Raw genomic sequence first — 20,802 nt, forward strand, 5'->3', positions numbered from 1 at the left:
TAAAAAGATTCTTTACTTTAATTTTCTATGAAAAACTAAAAGCATTAACATAAGGAACACTGAAAAAGACTCATAACCCTTAGCCTTCCAAAACTCTCTTGGTATTATGAGGTATTATGGAACATATATCAAAATCAAGCTCCTTTTTCAATCAATTATAACGGATTTTTTATGCCATAATACTGGATTTATTTAAAATAGTTTAATAACATTAAGGGATATTCCTTTTTTTTTTTTCTTTTTGAGACAGAGTCTCACTGTATCACTCTTGGTAGAGTGCTGTGGCATCACAGCTCCCAGCAACCTCAAACTCTTGGGCTTAAGCGATTCTCATGCCTCATGCCTCAGTGGCTGGGACTACAGGCACCCACCACAACGCCCAAGTATTTTCTTGTTGCAGTTGTCATTGTCGTGTTTAGCTGGCCTGGGCTGGGTTTGAACCCACCAGCCTCAGTGCATGTGGCTGGCAGAGTAACCACTGTGCTATAGGCGCCAAGCCAGGATATCACCTTTTTTAAAGTCAGTGCCGCTATAACTCATCCTGACTCTGTTAATTTCTAGCTTTCTCCAAAGAAACTCCATGAACATCAAATATCAAATGATGACAATATCCCAAAATGCTTTGCAAATCTTTCCAAGAATGAATAAAAGTCCAGGTTAAATAGGTTTCAGATACTAATCCTCATCAAGATGGACTTCACTCACTAATATTTTGATTATTCAACCTCCTGACTGATCAAAATTAAAATACCTCTGTACAATTATCGAGCACTTCTGGAAAGTATGAATACACAAATGATTTGTTATCCAAAAACATTCTTGTCATTTGACACCACCAACCACCACACTCTTCCATATAACTTTCTCCAAAATCTCTTTCAACTGTGGACTCTAATTCCTAAATTAACCATATATGGTAGTCCCCCCATCCACAAGGGGTATGTTCCAAGATCCCCAGGGGATGCCCGAAACCATGGGTAGTACCAAACCCTACACATACGTGTATGATACATTTCAATTTGGTAGGTAGAGTACTCTTGTGTTTGGGGGCCATTCTTAAGTAAAACAAGGGCTACTTGAACACTGCAATACTTCAATGGTCAGTCTGGTAACCTAACCAAGAGGGCTACAAGAAACAGGCGGCCTGTACAGTGTGGATACATGAGACAGAGGGATGATTCACAGCCCAGGGCTGATAGGACAGCTTGAGAACCACTGGCAACTTAAAACTTGGAATTTTCCCTGTAACTTTTATGCACTGCAGTTGACTTTAAGTAACTGACACCACAGAAAGTAGAAGTGCAGATGTGAAGGACCACTGTAATCTCACTCTTCCTACCTCAAGGCTAAAAATCAGTCTGTGGCTTAATCCTGTCTGTTTAGTTCACCTCCTCCTCCTCATATAGAAAGAACAAGGAAAACAAAAGCTCACACTCCCAGAACTGGATCCTGTTTTATATTTGGGTTCACGTGAGACCTAATTTACCTCATCTCATCAATGTCAGTAACAAATTTGAGAAAATAACTTTACATGTCTCTAACAGCAAATCAAATAAATATTTATTCTTCTTTTGGGAGTATAAAAGTAGATACAGTACAATAGTAGACAGAATAAAAACAGTACTATTAATGGAAATCAGTTGGAGTCCATGAAAGATTTATTGAATTGGGATTATTTTGCAAATTATACTTTTTGGGGGCAATTTTTGGCCAGGGGCAGGTTTGAACCTAATACCTCCGGTATATGGGCCCGGCGCCCTACTCCTTTGAGCCACAGGTGCCACCCCCAAATTATACTTTTAGTAAAAAGATGTGGTATAGCTTTTGCAATAAGAAATACATAAAAGAATCTGGGCATAGGATAGACTCTAAAATTTTTGTGAACAGTGACCTCTTCACTTCAGAATGAGCAATTTCATTTATTCGTAGACTTTCTGTTTTTTTCTAGAAGTCACATCCATCCTCCCTCCATATTTGATCAATTTTTTTTTATCCTGATTAACCCCACACTCTTATTTTCCCCATGATTGATTCAAAGAATGAGCTTTCTATACTATTCAAGAACGGGCTTTCTAGTACCATTACTTGATTCCTAATCACTACTATTTCCTGTTAAATTTTAATGAGAAGCCATGTAAAATATCTTTTAAAACCCAGATAAATAGGAACTGCACGTACTGACAAACCCACAAGGCTACAATATAAAACTCAGGCTGTTAACATCTTCAGCCCCTTTGGCGTATTCACAAAATCAGAAATGGTCAGATTCAACTTATTTTTACTGTAGGCCAAATTTAACAGTAACATGCACAGCTATGTTCTATCCCAATGATTTTAAATTACTTCGCAAAAACTTTAGCAGGCATTAGCATCAAAAGGAAAACAAGAATTGTTCTGCACAAAATGAGGATGGTTTTGTTGTCTTCTATACTAAGTAGCAACAGCTACTGACTACTCCTATAACAAAGTTTAAAATTTAAAGCAACTTTCTAATTAGTCCCCGTTCTTCTCTCAGATCCCAACTTAACTATCACTTCCCCAAGGAAGACTTACCTGACCTTTTCAACTTGGTAAATACCATACACCATCATATAGTCTCACTACTCAATGCAACTTCCTCCAACACTCAACCTGGTTGTAATTTTAAACATATTGCATGATCCTTTTCTTAAAAAGGACTGCTGACCTTTGACTACAGACATTTTCAAACACAAAAAGAAAATAGTAAAACGAACCCCAAGTATCCACAGTTGAGTGATTCTGCTGTTCCCATTATAGGATGAGTTCTGTGAAAGCAGGTTACCAGGTCTGCTCATACTAAACACTCTACCCCAAGTCACGGCATAGACCTTGGACACAGTGGCCACTCATAAACATTGTTGAGTGAGGAATAAAATCAAGAACTGTATTGGGTAAATACTCTATTTTAATAAAATGGGTAATATGTCCATTTACGATCTCAATTTATTCAGCTAATGAAGGTGCAGTGTGAAAACGCTTCATACTGGCACCTCACTAGCTCCCAGGTACAGGTTTTTCTCCTGGAGATTCTTTCCTATGGATAACAGCATAGGTTGGTAAATGGCGTCCTTAAATTTTTGAAAGATAAAAGTTTTTTTTCTAATATAAACCTTACAGAACTTAAGTACCAACAAAATTACTTGTCTAGGACTTAAGTACAATGGTTTTCCTGTGTTTAAGTACTGAATTCTAAATATATTTTCAGGGCCATCTTATCAGGGTAGCACAACATGATCATTCACACACAGGCCAAAAGAACTGGCATGGAACTAGCCAAAGAAACAAATGAGGGTCAAATAAGGGCAAATAAACTCTTTTGGAATAATCACCACTGTACTATGGGAAGAAAGAACCAATAACAAAATCAATGGTGTCTGTACTGTGGCGGAAGACTTACCACACCCTGAGAGGATCTGAAGAGGGGTAAACAACTATTCAGTGATATACGGTAGCACGGAGGGATTCCATAGGGTCTATGTTAGATGCCAAAGTATAATCCTGCTTTAGTTAATTCCTCACATTAACCAAGGCATGGATGAAATGGGTCAACTCCTCCACGCAGCAACACCTACTGCAAGTTCTTCTTAGTCCTCTAGTTGGGAGGGGGGGACGTTTTCTTTTTTTTACTTTAAATGTATTCACAAATTACTTGAAATTTTGGACCTTGCCTCAAATACTTCCCAAGATTACAAGGAAAGAAAGGAAGAAATCTACAAAGGTAAAAGCAATAAATGTTTTTACCTATTTATGGCAAGGTCTGCTGGCGCCCAGAGTAAATGGCAAGAACTTTCAAGTCCATCACGCCCAGCTCTGCCGATCTCCTGGTAATATGACTCCATTTCCTTAGGAGCACCATAGTGAATGACTTTGCGAATGTCAGCTTTATTAATGCCCATTCCAAAAGCTATGGTAGCTATAACACACTGAGAATAAATAACAGCACAGTTTGACCAACATTTTTAACACAACTAAAACCTTACATTAATACCTTTTGGTAAAATAATTTCTTCATTAACTAAAGTCCCTGGCATAAAAGTGAACTTAATATAATTTCAATCAATCCTTTGTGCATTAAAAGATTATCTGCCCAATTTAGATTAAGGATTGGTGACTATAAAATGAGACTTCAGTTCACTCTATAAAAAGTTGTAAATGAAGTGGTTTTTCTGAACGCCTGTGAATACAAGACACAAAAGAGGCTCTTAAAATATTTATCATATTAAATAAAACTTATATATTATTATGAAGTTTCTGATTTCCTTACCTGATTGCAGAGTATCTTAATATTTTCTAACATTATTCTAACATGGAAGATTCTCATTAAAGATGATAAAAATGAGACATTATCTCTACATCTTTAAGAGGATAAAACTTATGGAATGCCTAACATGTATGAATGGACTGCCAAAAGATTTGAATGACTATGGAAAATTTTAGAGAAGAATTAGTGATAAATACACAGAAAACTAAACAAAACATATTAACAATAAAATAAAAAGACAAGAAAAACAACCATAATGTATAATATGGCTTAGAGATAAGAAGCATTTACAAAATAGTAACTGTATATATCCTGTCCATTGATCTAACCAAAATTATTATATAAACACAGTGGGAGGGAAGGGAATTAGAAATGCACGGACAGGCTGGGCACAATGGCTCATCCAAGCACTTTGGAAGGCCAAGGCTGGAGGAATTCTAGGAGTTCAAGATCAACCTAGGCAACAGAGCAAGATCCCATTTCTAAAGAAAAAAAAAAAACAAACTTAGCCAGACATCTCAGCACACGCCTGTAATCCCAGCTACCTGGGAAGCTGACGCAGGAATGTGAGGTTACAATGAGCTATGATCACACCCCTGTACTGTAGCCTGGGCAAGAGAAACCCTGTCTCTGTTTTAACAAAAAGATTAAAAAAAAAAAACAAACACACACAAACAGGGTGAGATAAGGGGCAGTAAGGGATGTAAAAGGAAGCTAACCTTCATCTTTTATAGAGGACAGTCAATAGATAATGTCTATAGCAAACACATAAATAAGCAAAGTATGGCAAGATAGAATGATAAACACCAGAAGAATCAGCTAAAGACTTGGGCATGGGAAGACAAGTGGGACAGCTCTAGGGCCTGATGCTTTTCATTTCAAGTACAGAAGACCTATTTGCATGTATGACTGATACAAATTAAAGCGCCATTTTTTAAAAAACGATGTACTGCAATGGACCAGGAGTATGAAAGGAAAGAAAAAGAAGGAAGGACAGAAGGAAGAGAGCAAGGGGGGGAAGGAAGACAATGCTGAACAAGTTAAATATGAGAAAAGTGAGAAGAAATAAATATAAGGATGAATATAACACTAAGTAAAGGCTTTGGTAAGACTAGGCAATTTTGCTATATTTAAGAGAATAAGCAACACAAAAATAATTCTAATTTTCATCACATTAGTTTTAGAAGACATTAACCTATGTTATAGATATGATTTTCAAAATATCACTTACAGGTGTAAATATATTTTATCAAGGTGTAACTTACAGGTGTAAAGATGTTTTGTCAAGGCAGTGCCCATGTCAGTGGGTAGGGCACCGGCCACATACACCAAGGCTGGAGGGTTCGCACACAACCCCGGCCAGCTAAAACAACAATAAAAACTGCAACAACAACAAAAAATAACCGGGTATTGTGGCGGGCACCTGTAGTCCCAGCTACTTGAGGCTGAGGCAAGAGAATCACTTGTGCCCAAGAGTTTGAGGTTGCTGCGAGCTGTGATGCCACAGCACTCTACCCAGGGCAACATAGTGAGACTCTGTCTTGGGGTAGGGGACAGATATTTTATCAAGTAATTAACTCACATTTCATCCATGAAAGGAAAGAATTCAAAGCAATTTGAAGGCAAATGAAATACAAAAGGATACAGAACTAAAAGTTTAGACTAAAATCAAGACTACAAATGCAAATCTATATCCAAATGGGATAGGAAAGAGTGAATGTCTAGAAATCTGTATATTTATGCATTCAGTAGGCACTCAATAAATACTTAATGGCAAGTAATCAATTCCAAGAGCCCCAGACAATTCTACACAGATGGTGAGATATATTTTCCTTATCTTGAGAAAGTGAGAACCATCAATACAAGTGAAGCTCCTGAATTATTTATAATGGCAAAGAAGGAGCATATTGGGCCAAATCTAAGATAAAACAGAACAGCTGATGTCAGCCTAAGGTCACGCAATCGATTTATTTTCATAATGTGGATCAAAATTTGAAACATCTTGCCACAGAAAAAGAAGCTATAGCAGCACATGATAAAAACCATGTTGGCAAGATAGAATGATAAACACCAAATATACACACATGCATACACAGGGTCCCAAAAAATGTATACATATCTTCAGAAAGGGAAAGAATTGGCTGGGCATGGAGACACACACCTTTTGGGGGAACTGAGCGGGGCGAGGGGGCAGCACAAGGCAGGTGGATTGCTGAGCTCTAGAGTTCAAGACCAGCCTGAGCAAGAGCGTCTTGACAAAAAAAAAAAAAAAATCCAGGTATTATGACAGGTGCCTCCAGTCCCAGCTATTTGGGAGGCTGAAGCAAGAGGACTGCTTGAGCCCAAGAGTTTGAGGTTGTTGTGAACTATGATACCATGGCACTCTACCCAAGGCAACAGAGTGAGACTGTTTAAAAAAAAAAAAAAAAAGAAAGACAGGAAAAAATGTATTAAAATTATATTACTAAATTTACACTGATAACACAAGATGAATACAAGTCACATTTGAGCACCTCTTATAATTGCAGAAGTCAAATGTGACTTGTGTTCATCTTTTGTTATTGGTATACATTGAGTATTACAATTTTAATAGTGTTTTCCTTTCTTAAAATATGTAAATATGAGCGGCACCTATGGCTCAAAGGAGTAGGGCGCTGTCCCCATAAGCTGTAAGTGGTGGGTTCAAACCCAGCCCCGGCCCAAAAAAAAAACTGCCAAAAAAAAAAAAAGTATATATATTTTTGGTACCCTCTGTATCCTCTTCTAGAAATTAGGTATAGTTAATGATCACTGTGAGGTTTTTTTTTAAGCCATATTTCAAAACATTAATGTTTTCATGAAGCTGTGTTTTAGCAGGATGATTAGAGGCATCCACATAGTCTCCAGTGGCAACATAACACGGACTAAGTCTGTACTCTCTCATGTCCCTGGGAGATGTTTTAGTCTAAATTAGTAATTACTAAGACATCTAGACAGAAGAAACCATTGGTCAGTTCAGGGCCTGCAGATTAACTGCCAAGGTTCTGTAGTGGCAGCTAATAAATTTTATGTGCCAATTTTCAAACCACTGAGATAACAGAATAAAAACATAAACATTCAACAATCAGGAAAACATTTCTCAAACAATTGTGACAGGCATTTCTAACTTTGTTAAGAGAAAGATTAGATGCTTTCAAGCAGATATGCATAACAGCATGACTATGCATAGTGAACTTTATAGACAGACATAGGAATACTGGCTTGGGGAGGTAATAACTAGATGTCATAGAGAGGGCTGGATAGAGAGGAAACAGATGACCTATGGACAGAAAATGCCAGAACTGAAATTAAGTTCATCTCTTGACAGAAGGGCTATTCCACAGGCTTCTATGTAGCAACAGAGTGTGGATGATCTTGACAGTGTAAAGCTGTTGATTTAAAACTACTCAATTCTCTTTCATTTAAATCCTCCCACATATTTCTGTGACATCCACTGAACCTGTCCAATCATCACTGTAATCTCAGATGTAGTTCACCGTAACATCATTCATATTCTTCCCTTCTACAATTTCTCTCCTTCAAATCAATTCTACTTAGTGCTAGCAGTCTAATTTTTCTATAGTACCATTATCTTGCTCAAAAAATCAGAGAAGCACGTCATGACGGTTTTCAAACTCTATTCTGTGTCACTCAAAAGATAATAAAAGACCTGTAAGGACTGTCTTAGAGATTTAGAGGCTCTTGGACCCTCATTTCTCACCCATCAACTTCAACCAGAATTATTATACTTTAATCTGTTTTACTATTAAATAAAATTTCATGGAAATTTAAAATTCTATAGTTAAAGTAGTCTGGAAAAACTAGAGGTATATGACATACACCAAGCTAGGGCTGCCTCTTTGCACGTTTCAAAGCTGTCTGGCCAACTAACCCATTCGAAGTTTTTCCTGAGTCTCTTATAGTTCCTCCTGCTTCTAGATCATGGCTTTGTGCCATTCCCGCTGCCCACTCTCTTTCCCCCCAGCCATTCCCAACCAATCAGAACTTCTTATGCCCAGTATACATTCTCAAATCAAAGTACCTTTGTATACCCTAGTCCTTCTTTCTGAAATTCTACAACCAATTCCTTTTCCCTCATTACTCACTGGCCTGACACACTTGACAAACTTCTATTCACATATCCAGACTTTATCCTGATTACACTGTCCTGCACGGACCACCCCTGACAGAGCTGGTGCTCCCTCCATGCCTCTGGGCACTAGGTGCAGACTGACATTCATACGAATCTGTAGCAATTTATTCACATCCTTATTTCCCACAGTACCCACTGAGTCCCTCTCTCAGAGGGACTGCTTCACGCTCAACACAAAGTATTCGATAAAGACCTGGTAAGTCAACTTTTGGGGACTATCTACTTTCACCACGGGGAACAGAGAGTAATGATGATCGACCGCGCACCTGAATTTCATCTCTCATGAACCTGTGATGAACCTCCTTCCTCACATTAATACTCATGCCTGCATGGTATGTTCCACAGGATAAACTCAGTTTCCTAAGTTCAGCTGTAACTTGTTCTGTCATTTTTCTGGAATGGCAATAGATGATAGTTGGACCTTCAAATTCCCACTCAGAACTGAAGAAAAAGAAGAACAAAAGAACAAACACATATATTATACATATGCTTCAGACCAGCTGGGTTTTATCTTATTTAATTTTTCCTTTGTAATTTCTAAATAAAAGACTAAAAGCAAAAAGCGTATCAAAAATAATGCTATATTTCAATGCATGAAAATTTAAACCATTACGGAGAATCAAATGTGGAAATGAATTGTGGTAAGCCCTAGAAATTCGATTTTGACTCAGTTTTGGTTCAAATTAAAGCTAAAGCCAGAAACAGGTTTATTCGTTTAGCTGAAACCTTTATTAAAACTTATAAACTATTGACACAAATACTTTAATACAATGCACTAGATTAACAATTAGTCTTACTTTACATGAAGTAAATAAATATGTACATAAGAATATGCATAAAATGTTACTGTTCTTATTCTCTTATAAACATGAGTTTCTATGTGTTTACTAAAAAGAGCTTTCATATAATCCTGAAAACTTGCTTTTATACAGAAAGTGGTATCTATTAGAATGTCTACTGTAGAAACTTGTGCTTATTTATTATAAGTGTTAACAATTTCTACATTCTATTTCCATGGAGCATTTGTTTAATGCCTCAAAATATTCAAAATTTATGTAAATGCATACACTTATGGTAGCAATCAATATAAAAGACTACTATTTTAGATTTAGGAAAAATTTTTCTTTTTAAATTGTAAATGCAATAAATAAATAAATTTTAAATGCATATACACTGTAATCCAATTTTAGGATTCTGTTTACAAAGATACTTCCATATCTTCTAAGTTACATATACACCATAAACTATAGTAGTAAAAAAAAATCTAAACATTCATCATTATGTACATTCATACTACGGAATATTAGGCAAATATTTTAAGAAGTAAACATTATGAAAGTTTATAAAACCTTTTTTTAATTTCCTTGTTTGTTTATTTTAAGACAGAGTTTCACACTGTCACCCAAGGCATCAGCCTAGCTCACAGCAACCTCAAACTCTCGGCCTCAAGTGAGCCATCCTCTTGCCTCAGCCGCTCAAGTAGCTGAGACTATAGGTGCCCACCACAATGCCCAGCTATTTTTCTATTTTTAGTAGAAATACTAAATACCCCGTCTCACTCTTGCTCAGGCTAGTCTTCAACTCCTGAGCTCAGGCAATCCACCTGCTTCAGCCTCTCAGAGTTTATAAAACCTTTAATAAATAAGGAGTGTGGCAAAAGCCACTGAAAACTTAACCAGAGAAAAAAGGGCAACAACTTCACTGCAAGAGACTTACTGAATGATACCCTCAACGCAATTTTTGATAGTAACCAAATGGGTCCCAATATCAAAAATGTATACAGTAAGTAACTTAATGGAGTGAGGTAAAAAGACAATCTTTTTTGTAGTATACACAAATCTTATTAAAAACACGTTTTCAATGATGCACTCTACCCAGGGTAACAGAGTGAGACTGCGCCTCAAAAATAAACAAACAAACAAGCAACCAAGCAAATGTTTTCAAAGACCAAAAAAACTGCTCATCAAAAGTTAGATATTCTCTATGTTAAGGCCCTAGTTTAAGAAAGCACAATTTATGGAAATACAGAAAAGATACTTTAAATCAGTGGTTCTCAACCTGTGGGTCACGACCCACAGGAACTGTATTAAAGGGCCGCAGCATTAGGCAGGTTGAGAACACCTGCTTTAAATGAAAGGAGAAAATAGCAGAAGAAATAGACACAGTATTTAACTATTTCCGTGTAATCGTAACAGCAACAAAATCTAGGAGTTTGTCGTTATTACGTCTACAAAGTAATAGAGAAAATAAGTCTGTATTTTAGCCAAATGCTCAAATATCAACAGTGACTATGAGGAATAGGATTGGAAGGCTAAAGTACTTGTCAGTTACATGGATCTACACTATCACACGCATCTATTGGAACCTTGATAAAAACTTATACACTACTGATATAAATACTTTGGGGAATGAGATGTACTATTTTAACAATTAGTCTTAACTTATGTAAGAAATGTAAGTGATTATTTACATAAGAGTATGCATAAAATTTGTTACAATGTTCTTATTCGTTCCTGTCATCATAAAGTCGAGTTTCTAAAAACTGTTAATTTCCTCAGAACAATTTTCCAAAGGGGGTTAAATATCCTCATTTATCTCAACCAGGCGTCCTCAAACTAAGGCCCACAGCCTGCCCAGGACATTTATCTGGCCCACCTGATGTTTTTGCCACCACTGCCTGTCCTGCTTAGCAGCTGACTCCTCCTGGGGCCAGCAGCCCAGCCCTCCAATGGTCTCAGGGACAGTGAACTGGCCCCTGGTTACAAAGTTTGAGGATCCCTGATCTAAACACTAAATTAGATAGATAAAAGAAGCTGTTATCTAATTTAAACATATATGAATACAGAAACAAAATAAGGTTAGTTTAAGAAACATGCTATCTCTATGCATTAAAAAAATGTGAATACTGATAAACAAATGGCAGAATTAAAGGAAGGGAAGAAATTGGAAATAAAAGACAATATTCCAAAGCCTTAATTACCCTCTACCTTATTATCATTAAAAGGAAAGTTTGTATTTGCCAAAAATCTATAGAAAGTATTTGGACTCTCCGTGGTTCCCTGCTGTCATAGCTCTTCTTGGAGGATTGAAAATGAGTAAAAACCTTTCTTGATCTGCTTTTAGAAAATCCAATTCATATAAAATATCAAAATCTTGGATGGTCTTGAACGTTTGACTAAGGAGTCCTTTATTCCACTGGAAAGAGTTTCAGAAACATACTCCAAGATTTGGTAATGTGTTTTCAGATAATAAACTGAAAACTGTGTCTAGAATGCAGGGAGGACACTGAGGAGGACAGAGTTCCGTAAGGAGAGATTGTAATAATCTGGGCGAAAAAGTTACCAAGACTCAGTTAGCAGAGGAAACATGAAAAACGGTGAGAAGAAAACATTTGCATACGACATAAGAGAAGGACAGAGTCAGAAAATAGGAGAACACAACGCCACAAAACAGAAAGAAGGTGGCAAACTGCTCCTGAAAAGAGGGGTCTACTACAAGGGGAAATGAGCTCGCGGCCCACGCAGAGCAGCAGCATGAAAGAGGAGCAGCAGGTCACGATCTGACGCAGAGACGCCAGCCTGAGACAACACCCTGCAAGAGGACTTTCTCCCTTGGATGAAAGGGAAGAGAAACGCAGTAAGTACTCACTTCAAAGAGACCAGGAGAGGGGCCAGAACACTCTGAATACATTCTTTATGTTCTTGTTTTATTCTCAGTATAGGACAAGGAAGCCAGGCACAAAGCCCACATACAAACTAATTCCTCAGGGTCGTCCTCAAGAATAATCAGAAGATTCCCTTAACCTAGGATAGATATCTCTTCTTTTTATTCCCCTCTTAATAGGAACACACTAATAATGCACTTTAATCTCTATTTGCCTAGATTTGTTTTATGTTTATATTGACAGGAGAAACATTATTTTAATATATTCTGACTTAAAAGCACATTTCATAACAAGAAAATTATAACCTTTTTTACTGAGCAAACAGATCGTGGAGTAAGGCTTAGAAAAGCTTCTTAGCATGGATACATATATATATATAAACGCCTTTAAACAACAGAAAAAAGTACTAGCGATAGTTTCTTCATCAGTAAAGTGAAGATAAAATGTAGCTTACTGAGCAGTTCTGAGGATTAAACTAGATCCCTTAGATAAAACACTTAAAACAGCCCCTGAACACTGATACAGGCTCCAAGATGTCTATAGGTGACCTTGTCTAAACTTCCCAAGAATGAAGTTAGTCATGTGATTAGTGAACTAGGTAAAATTCAGATGGAAGACTCATTTTATGTTTGATTATGTTAATTATTAAGCGTATATGTCTTGTTCAAAAAACAGCAGTTATAATTTATGAATTATAGATTAAAAACAAGGCACCCTATGCCTCTATAGCAGCTGCTTTGGATATGGAAAATATGAGAAAAATTAATTTCTGCCTTCAGAAAGAGATTTTCCTCAGTCACTGAATTGATCATATAATACCACATTTGACTTGAACTGTGTTATGTTAAACATACATGAGAAGGAAATAGCAAATAAAAATGTTAAGAAGAAGGAAATCATCACTCATATTCATCAACCATTTAATCCTTACCTTGTCTTTCTGACCAGAAATTGTTTCAGATCTTGAAAAATATTCCCTGTTTTGCGTAATACTTCTAAATACAGGTTTGGTCGATCAAAACTAGTACAGGTAATTTGAGGATTTCTCAGATTTAAGGCATGTATGATGTCTTCCCGGATTGAAGAACTTGCAGTAGCAGTGAGCGCGACAACTGGTACCTGAACGAAGTAAAAACGATTCTCAGAACAGGGGAGCACTCACTGTTTCCCAACATTCCCCGGCTTTCCTACAAAGAGACTGTGAAGACGACGACAGGAGTGAGGTACAGGGTCAAAAAGCAACTTTAAAATTCTTTTCTAAAAAAAGAAATAAAACTTCCTACTTATTTCTCAGCCTTCTGAATTTGCTTTTTAAAAGAAATAATTTCAGTGAAACACTAAATCCATATGGTTCCCAAATGCAATTTACCTTGTCTTACTAAACTAAGTCTACTGCTTAGCTATCTACTTCTCCACTTATTATTTTTAACATTTACTACATTTATAATATTACTGATACAAGCAGAAGACAATGTCTTATTTTTTTTTTATTTTTATAAGCCCTTCAATTCCCCCAAAATCTAACTATATAAAACGAGTCTTTTTATTTTTTGTCTCCCGTATTAAATGTATTGCTTTAGGTTTCACAAATCTAGAAGCTAAGCTCCCAATGACCTGGACAACCTCACTCTAGTTTTACTAAATTAATCAATGGCATACTATATGTTAAGAAATACTATATATGAGGCTCGGTGCCTGTGGCTCAAGTGGCTAAGGCGCCAGCCACATACACCTAAGGTGGCGGGTTCGAATCCCCAGCCCAGGCCCGCCAAACAACAATGACGGCTGCAACCAAAAAATAGCCAGGCGTTGTGGCGGGCGCCTGTAGTCCCAGCTACTTGGGAGGCTGAGGCAAGAGAATCACTTAAGCCCAAGGGGGACAGCTTGAGGCTCTATCTCGAATAAAAGAAATACTATATATGAAACATGTATTATTGATTCCTTAAACAACCAAGTAATTTTCTATTTTCAGTCTAGTAAAAACTTCTTGACTGGATTAAGGAGACAGACAAAGCAGGAGGCACACTGGGTATCAGGAAAAACATGAATATGTCATCTTTCAAAAATTCTAAGGTAGGATAACAACATACCTCTCATAAAAACAGGCCTATTACTTTTCTTCCTATTATAATAGAAAGTTATATTCCACTATGCTATTATTTCATAATCAGAAAAAATAGACTTTCTTAAAGTTGTTTCTAAGTCATTAGCTGTTCCAACACCAAGAATAAAACTTTCTTTAAAAATACTCTTTTTTGGCCCATTACAGATACCAGAAAAAAATATCCTTACAAATAGCTCTTTGGATACGCTGCATCTACCTCACAAACCAGCTTAAATACTTATCTTGTAAGTAAATAAAAACATATGTGCAATTTGCCAATTTGAAAGAAGCCAATTATTTAGACTGTCTCAAAATTAAAATAAGATATAATTTACCAAGAATTATTATCCACTCTCACAATCAATATAGCTTTACTGAATTAAAAATCATCTCAGAACTCACGTAAAAACAATCAAGATTGAAGGTAATTGTTGAAAAAAATTAAATCAAAACCAAATCAACCAGATAATTTTTACATTCTCATTTTTACATTCTTTACCCTTAAATTTTATAAAATTATTTTAAAAGGTAAAATTCATTGATCTTTGGTTTATAATCAGTTATCCGAATTTAGAGTGCTTGCCTGACAACTTAAGAGCCGGTTTATAAAGAGGTTAGTTTCTCTAATCAAGTTCTAACACAGATGTGTTAACATAAAAGTATTAATAAATATAAGCTGAAAATAAGGGAAGTTTAAAATTGGAAGTTCACAGGACTTTATGTACATTGTCAACCTCACAAAAAAGTATTTTCCCCAATTTAAGTGTTTTAATCAAACACTTTATAAATATACTAATAAAATATTTCACTGCATTTACAGACAAATACAGAAGTTTTCAGGGTTCTTGCACATGTGAAAAGACGGTTAGGCATGTTTTAAGCAATATAATGTATAAGTGGATAGGCAATGCATTTATAAAAATAAAGACATGAGCTGAGAAAACAGGAGTATCTCCAATGCGTTAACAGAAAAATGAAGCCAAAGAACAGCACTGTGGTGAAAAAAATCTGCCTTGGAATCAGACTGCTTGACCTCAAATCCTGCCTTTGCCACTTCCTAGACGTGAGACTTGGGGCTCTGTATTGAACTCTCTAAACTTTTACTCATCCATAAAATGGCTACAATAACTGCACCAATCTCATAAAGCTGTTATGAGGATAAACATGTAAACTGCACAATGTCTGGCACATAGTAAGCATTCAAAAAGTTTCAACTATTACTAATATTGTTATTGCAACAAAAGAATTCTACACAAAAACTCCAGAGACATCGGAACTACTCCTAGCTTTGCTGCTAACTTTGCAAGGGCTCATCTGTTCCACAAAAACTGAGATGGAGAGGGCTATGTGATCTAGTAGACCCACCAACATAAAACTTCCCATTTTGCTACTAGCAACTTGTTATACCATAACCCGCTAGTAATGAAAATCACTTTAAAATCACTCTTTGCCTCAACATTCTACAATAGTTCAGAATATTGCTTCTACAATTAGAAAACAGAATAAAGTAACAGAATATATCCAAATTAAAGAAACAAATTTTAACTTAAGCAATAAACAGAATCTTTTCTCTTAGAAGTCTGTGGCATTATGACATTTAAAATTCCTAAGATTTATAAAGCTTAAAAATAACATGCAGGCAGATTATGAGAAGGGTAACTGCACGTCCTCATTAGCTGAGATGCTTCCAGTTCATACTTGAGGTCACAGCATAATTATTGACAGCCTAAACCATTTAATTTTCAGAAGCAAACTGCTTTGAATGATAAATTATACCGCCGCCTAATTATATCAAGTCCTTAACTCACAAAAGTTATTTTCTAAGTTGGCAGGTCACAGGTACCCAGTTTAATTAAAACAAACAACCAAATGTAAATTAATCTGATAACTATAAACATCGGAAGATCTTAGTCCCATACTTGAACGGTGTAGCACCCACAGTTGAAAGATCTGTAACTATTCCACCTTATCTAAACGCAGGTCATGTTGGTAGTTCTCACTCTGCAATCCCTAACATCACACACACGTCCTTCATTCATTCACGCATTCCAAACAGTCATTGAGTGTCTACTATGGAATAAACTTTGGGACAGGTACTGGGGGAAAAGTAATGGAAAGAAACAACATGTCTCATGGACTTCACAATTCCTCTTATCAGAATTTTATAGACTTTTAGGAACAATGTAGAGCTTTCCGTCTGGCTGCTTTCTCAAGACTCACTTTGTCTGATTCCCTCCAAATCTTTGTTCTAAATGGCTCAGTGATCTCTTCGCTATTTTTGAAACTACTAAAATAACATACTGTGAAACATTCCAGGTTTACACCAGTGGTCCTAGTGTAGTTGGAATTAGGAGACAAAAAGCACCAGGAACCGTGGGAATAATGACAACACTTCAACCACCAGGGGGCATTTCTCATCACTGAGCTAATAAAAGAAGATGCTTGAAAATACCAGGGAAAAAGGCCTCGGCCACCGCTTGACAAACACCTGCCATGGAGGCTCGACAGAAGGAATATGCTCTACTAATCACAGTAAGAATGAAATGATCAAATGACTCCATAGCCAGACATAATAGAGGATTTCACTCGACCCAGAAAGTATTTAAGAACAGTATAAAACAGTTTAAAGTCCTTTAGCAAAATCCTTCTAGAATCAAAGGCCTAGGAAAGGATTACAGAAAGCAATCTTCCTAGTTTCTAAAAGCTTACTTTAAACTATTCTAAATTAATGGAAATTGGTCTTCTAGGGGCACTGTACCCAGTAACTTTCCCCATAGAAATCCCTTGGACTGCTAGTATATGTACAAATAATCTTTCCATATTATTTGTACCACACCATATACCATGTATTGTTTGGTACTCTTTCTTCTACTTTTATAGGTATAAATCTAAATCCTTCCATTGGACTATGAGCTATTTGAGGGTAGAAACTATGTTTTATACCTCTTTCAAATCATTTGCTTCAGAAACTAGCACAAGTAACTATTTATTACCCAACTCTACCACTCACTACCTGTGTGGCAAAATATTCTCAGCTTTCTCATCAGAATTCATTCACTCATTCACCCAACAATTCATCAAGTACCCGCTATGAATGAGGTACCATAAACCAAACAATCAAAAATCCCTCTCACAAAGAATATTCTAGTGAGGATTCACAGATCGACAAAATATAATTAAATAGTGATAGTGCTATAAAAAAAATAGCAAAAGTATATGAGGAATGCTGAATGTTGGGAAGAGGAGATAAATTTGATGTTTCAAATATGGTAGCCCAGGAGGCCTAACTGAGAAAGCAAAGACCTGAGAGAACTGCGGGAGGACACAAGATAAATAACCTGGTGAGATGCACTCAGGGAAAGCCCGGACACTGGAGCATGTGTTGAATGTCTGAAGAATATCAACGGGGGGCAGTGTGTCTAGAACCCAGTGAAAGAGCAGGACACGGTCAAAGACACAACAGAAGACGGTTATCACATAAGGTTTGGTAAGACAGTGTAAGGCCTTTTGCCTCTTTCCAGAGTGAATGGCACACTAACAGAGGGACTCGCAAAAGTACTGCTCTCGATGCTGTGTTGAAACAGACTAAAGGAGAGAAAGAATGAGAGCAAGAGGTATCGTAATAGGAAAGGAGATGGTGTGAACCAGGGAAAGGTAGGAATCAAGAGATAAGTGACTAGATTCTGAATATACTGTGAAGACTTCATGAAACTTCCTTGCTGTTTAAATGGATGATGTAGCATAAGAGAAAGAGAAGAAGGTAATTTTAAGCTTTTGGCCAATGGAATTGCCATTACACAAAATGGGAGCAGATCTGGGGTGGAGAGATTATCCAGAAATCTAGGATATCTGTTAGGCCTCTAAGTAGAGAAGTGCTGAGTAGGCAATCATTATAGAGCAGAATCTATGAAAGTTGACCATCCAAGGGGCTGTAACAAACTGGTCAACATAAGGAACTAGGCTACCGTACTGATATACACAAGTGATACATGTCCCATCATGAAAATTAGGTCAATCTAAGGAGGTGGTCAGTATAGCTAGACGGTCAACTATGGAGGTTCTACTGTGTAAGTGTATGTGTGTGTACACACACACAGAGATATATACTTCTTTATATATATGTGTGTATATATATACACACACACACATTCTATAAAATGGTTGAAACAAAAAGTAGTGGAAACACCAAATGCTAGCAGAGAAGCAGAAAAACTGGATCACTCACGTATTGCTGGCATCAGCCAAGCTGGAGACAAAAATTTAGGAAAGTCTCAGTATATAGATGGTATTTGAAACTCTATGTTGGTTGAAACGACCCAGGAAGGAAGTACAGAGGAAAGAGAATAGATCCAAGGACTAAAATTTTAGGTGTGCCAACATTAAAAGGGCAAGGAAAAAAGAAACAGAGGAGGCTGAGAATAAAGGTGAAGAGCTGTTTCAAGGAAAAGCAACATGAAAATATTAACAGCTACTTCTTTGCTCCAACATTTAAAAAAAATCAAACACAAGACCAGTCCCATAGCCAGAGCTCAATTCACAGGATAGACTGAGGCAAAGAGAATCACTTAAGCTCAAGAGTTTTAGGTTGCTGTGAGCTGTGACAGCACCGCACTCTACTGAGGGCAACATAGTGAGACTCTGTCTCACAAAAAAGTTACTCCAGTTAAATCAGGCATTTCATCAAGGAGGCAAATTAGCATATGAAAAGATGTTCACATCATTAGCCATTAGAGAAATGTACATTATAAACACAAGATACCACTTGACACCTACCAAAATGGCTGAAAATAACACCGGCAACAACCAACAGTGGCAAGGATGAGAGGAAACTAGAACAGTCGCACGTTCCTGGTGAGAACACATCCTAAAATAGTACAGCCGCTCTGGAAACCACTCTGCAGTTCCTTAAAGCTAACCATGCCCTGACCACAGAACCAAGCAACTACCTTCCCAGAGAAAGGAAAATTACATTTACAGTTGTTCAACATGTATCTACTGAAAGACCTTCCAATGGCACACAAATTTTCATATCATCTTTATCCGTAATAGCCCAAAACTAACGTCTCCAATTGGTGAATGCTTAAACAGTATTCCATACCACGGAATACTATACAGAGATAAAAAGGGGGAAACTTTTGAAATAACGTCATCACTTAATATTTCAGTCAACAACAACTAACAGTAGTCCCAAAAGAATATAATAGAGGTGAAAAGTGTCTACTGTCTGATGATGCTTTTAACTTTACACCTCTGTGGGGATGTACACAAACCTACTGTGCCTCCAGATGCCAGTCATATAAAAGTATGGCACATAAAATTACATGCAGTACATAATACTTGACAATGATGATAAACGACTATGTTACAGGAGTATGTATTTACTACACTGTACCTTTTTATCATTATTTCAGTGTATTCTTTCTACTTATTTTTTTTTTAGTTAGCCAGGCAAGGTGGCTGACACCTGTAATCATAACACTTTGAGAGGCCAAGGCAAGAGGACCATACGTTCCTAGTGAGGACCATGTGAAGCCAGGAGTTCAAGTCCAGCCTGGGTAAGAGTGAGACTTTGTCTCTACAAGAAAATTAAAACTAAGCCAAGTGTGGTGGCACACCTACAGCCCCAGCTACCTGGGAGGCTAAAGCACGATGATGGTATTGTACTCCAGCCTGCGCAACACAATGTCTCAAAAACAACAACAAAAAGAAAATGTTAACTATAAAACAGCTTCAGGCAGGTCCTTCAGGAGGCATTCAGAAGAAGGCACTGCTACTGTAGGAGGTGCACCCCATGCACACTGCTGCCCCTGGAGACCTCATCAGACAAGGTGTGGAGGTGGAGGACAGTGATAGTGATATTGGTAATCCTGACCCTAGGCTAATGTGTGTTTCTGTCTCAGTTTTTAACAAAAAGTTCAAAAAAATAAAAAAATTAGAAAAAGGCTTATAGAGTAAAAATATAAAGAAAGTTTTTTTTTTTCCCTTCAGTTTTTGGCCAGGGCTAGATTTGAACCCACCACCTCCAGCATATGGGGCCAGTGCCCTACTCCTTTGAGCCACAGGCACCACCCATAAAGAAAGTATTTTTATATAGCTATACAATGTGTTTGTGTTTTAAGCTATCATTACAAAAGAGTCAACATTTTTTTTAAGTTTATAAAGTAGGCTCGGCACCCATAGCTCAGTGAGTAGGGTACCAGCCACATACAGAGGCTGTGGGTTCGAGCCAGCCCAGGCTTACTAAATGATAACTGCAACCAAAAAATAGCCAGGCGTTGTGGCAGGCACCTATAGTCCCAGCTACTTGGGAGGCTTAGGCAAGAGAATCGCTTGAGCCCAAGAGTTTGAGGTTGCTGTGAGCTGTGATGCCACAGCACTCTACCCAGGGTGACACAGTGAGACTGTCTCAAAAAATATATATATATTTATAAAGTAAAACAATAAGCTATGGTTAATTTATTATTGAAGAAAATTATTTTTATAAATTCAGTATAGCCTAAGTGTATAGCATTTATTAAATCTACAGCAGCACACAGTAGGCCTTCACACTCAGTGACTACTTGCTCACTGACACACCCAAA

At 37.1% G+C, this 20,802-nt stretch overlaps 1 protein-coding gene across 1 annotated transcript in view; it reads right to left on the reverse strand.

Annotated features, from left to right (window-relative positions):
- The window catches only part of WRN (Werner syndrome RecQ like helicase), a 140,105-nt gene that overhangs the window by 51,115 nt on the left and 68,188 nt on the right, over positions 1-20,802 (reverse strand). Inside the window, exons 18-20 of the mRNA XM_023517018.1 lie at positions 13,049-13,236; positions 8,720-8,894; positions 3,763-3,944 (exon numbers count right to left, since the gene is read on the reverse strand). Of these exons, the coding sequence (XP_023372786.1) occupies positions 3,763-3,944; positions 8,720-8,894; positions 13,049-13,236 (545 nt within the window). The remainder of the gene's footprint in view (positions 1-3,762; positions 3,945-8,719; positions 8,895-13,048; positions 13,237-20,802) is intronic.

This window comes from Otolemur garnettii, unplaced genomic scaffold (genome assembly GCF_000181295.1).
Source record: "Otolemur garnettii isolate 467f Iridium unplaced genomic scaffold, OtoGar3 scaffold00102, whole genome shotgun sequence".
NCBI classification, from domain to species: domain Eukaryota; kingdom Metazoa; phylum Chordata; class Mammalia; order Primates; family Galagidae; genus Otolemur; species Otolemur garnettii.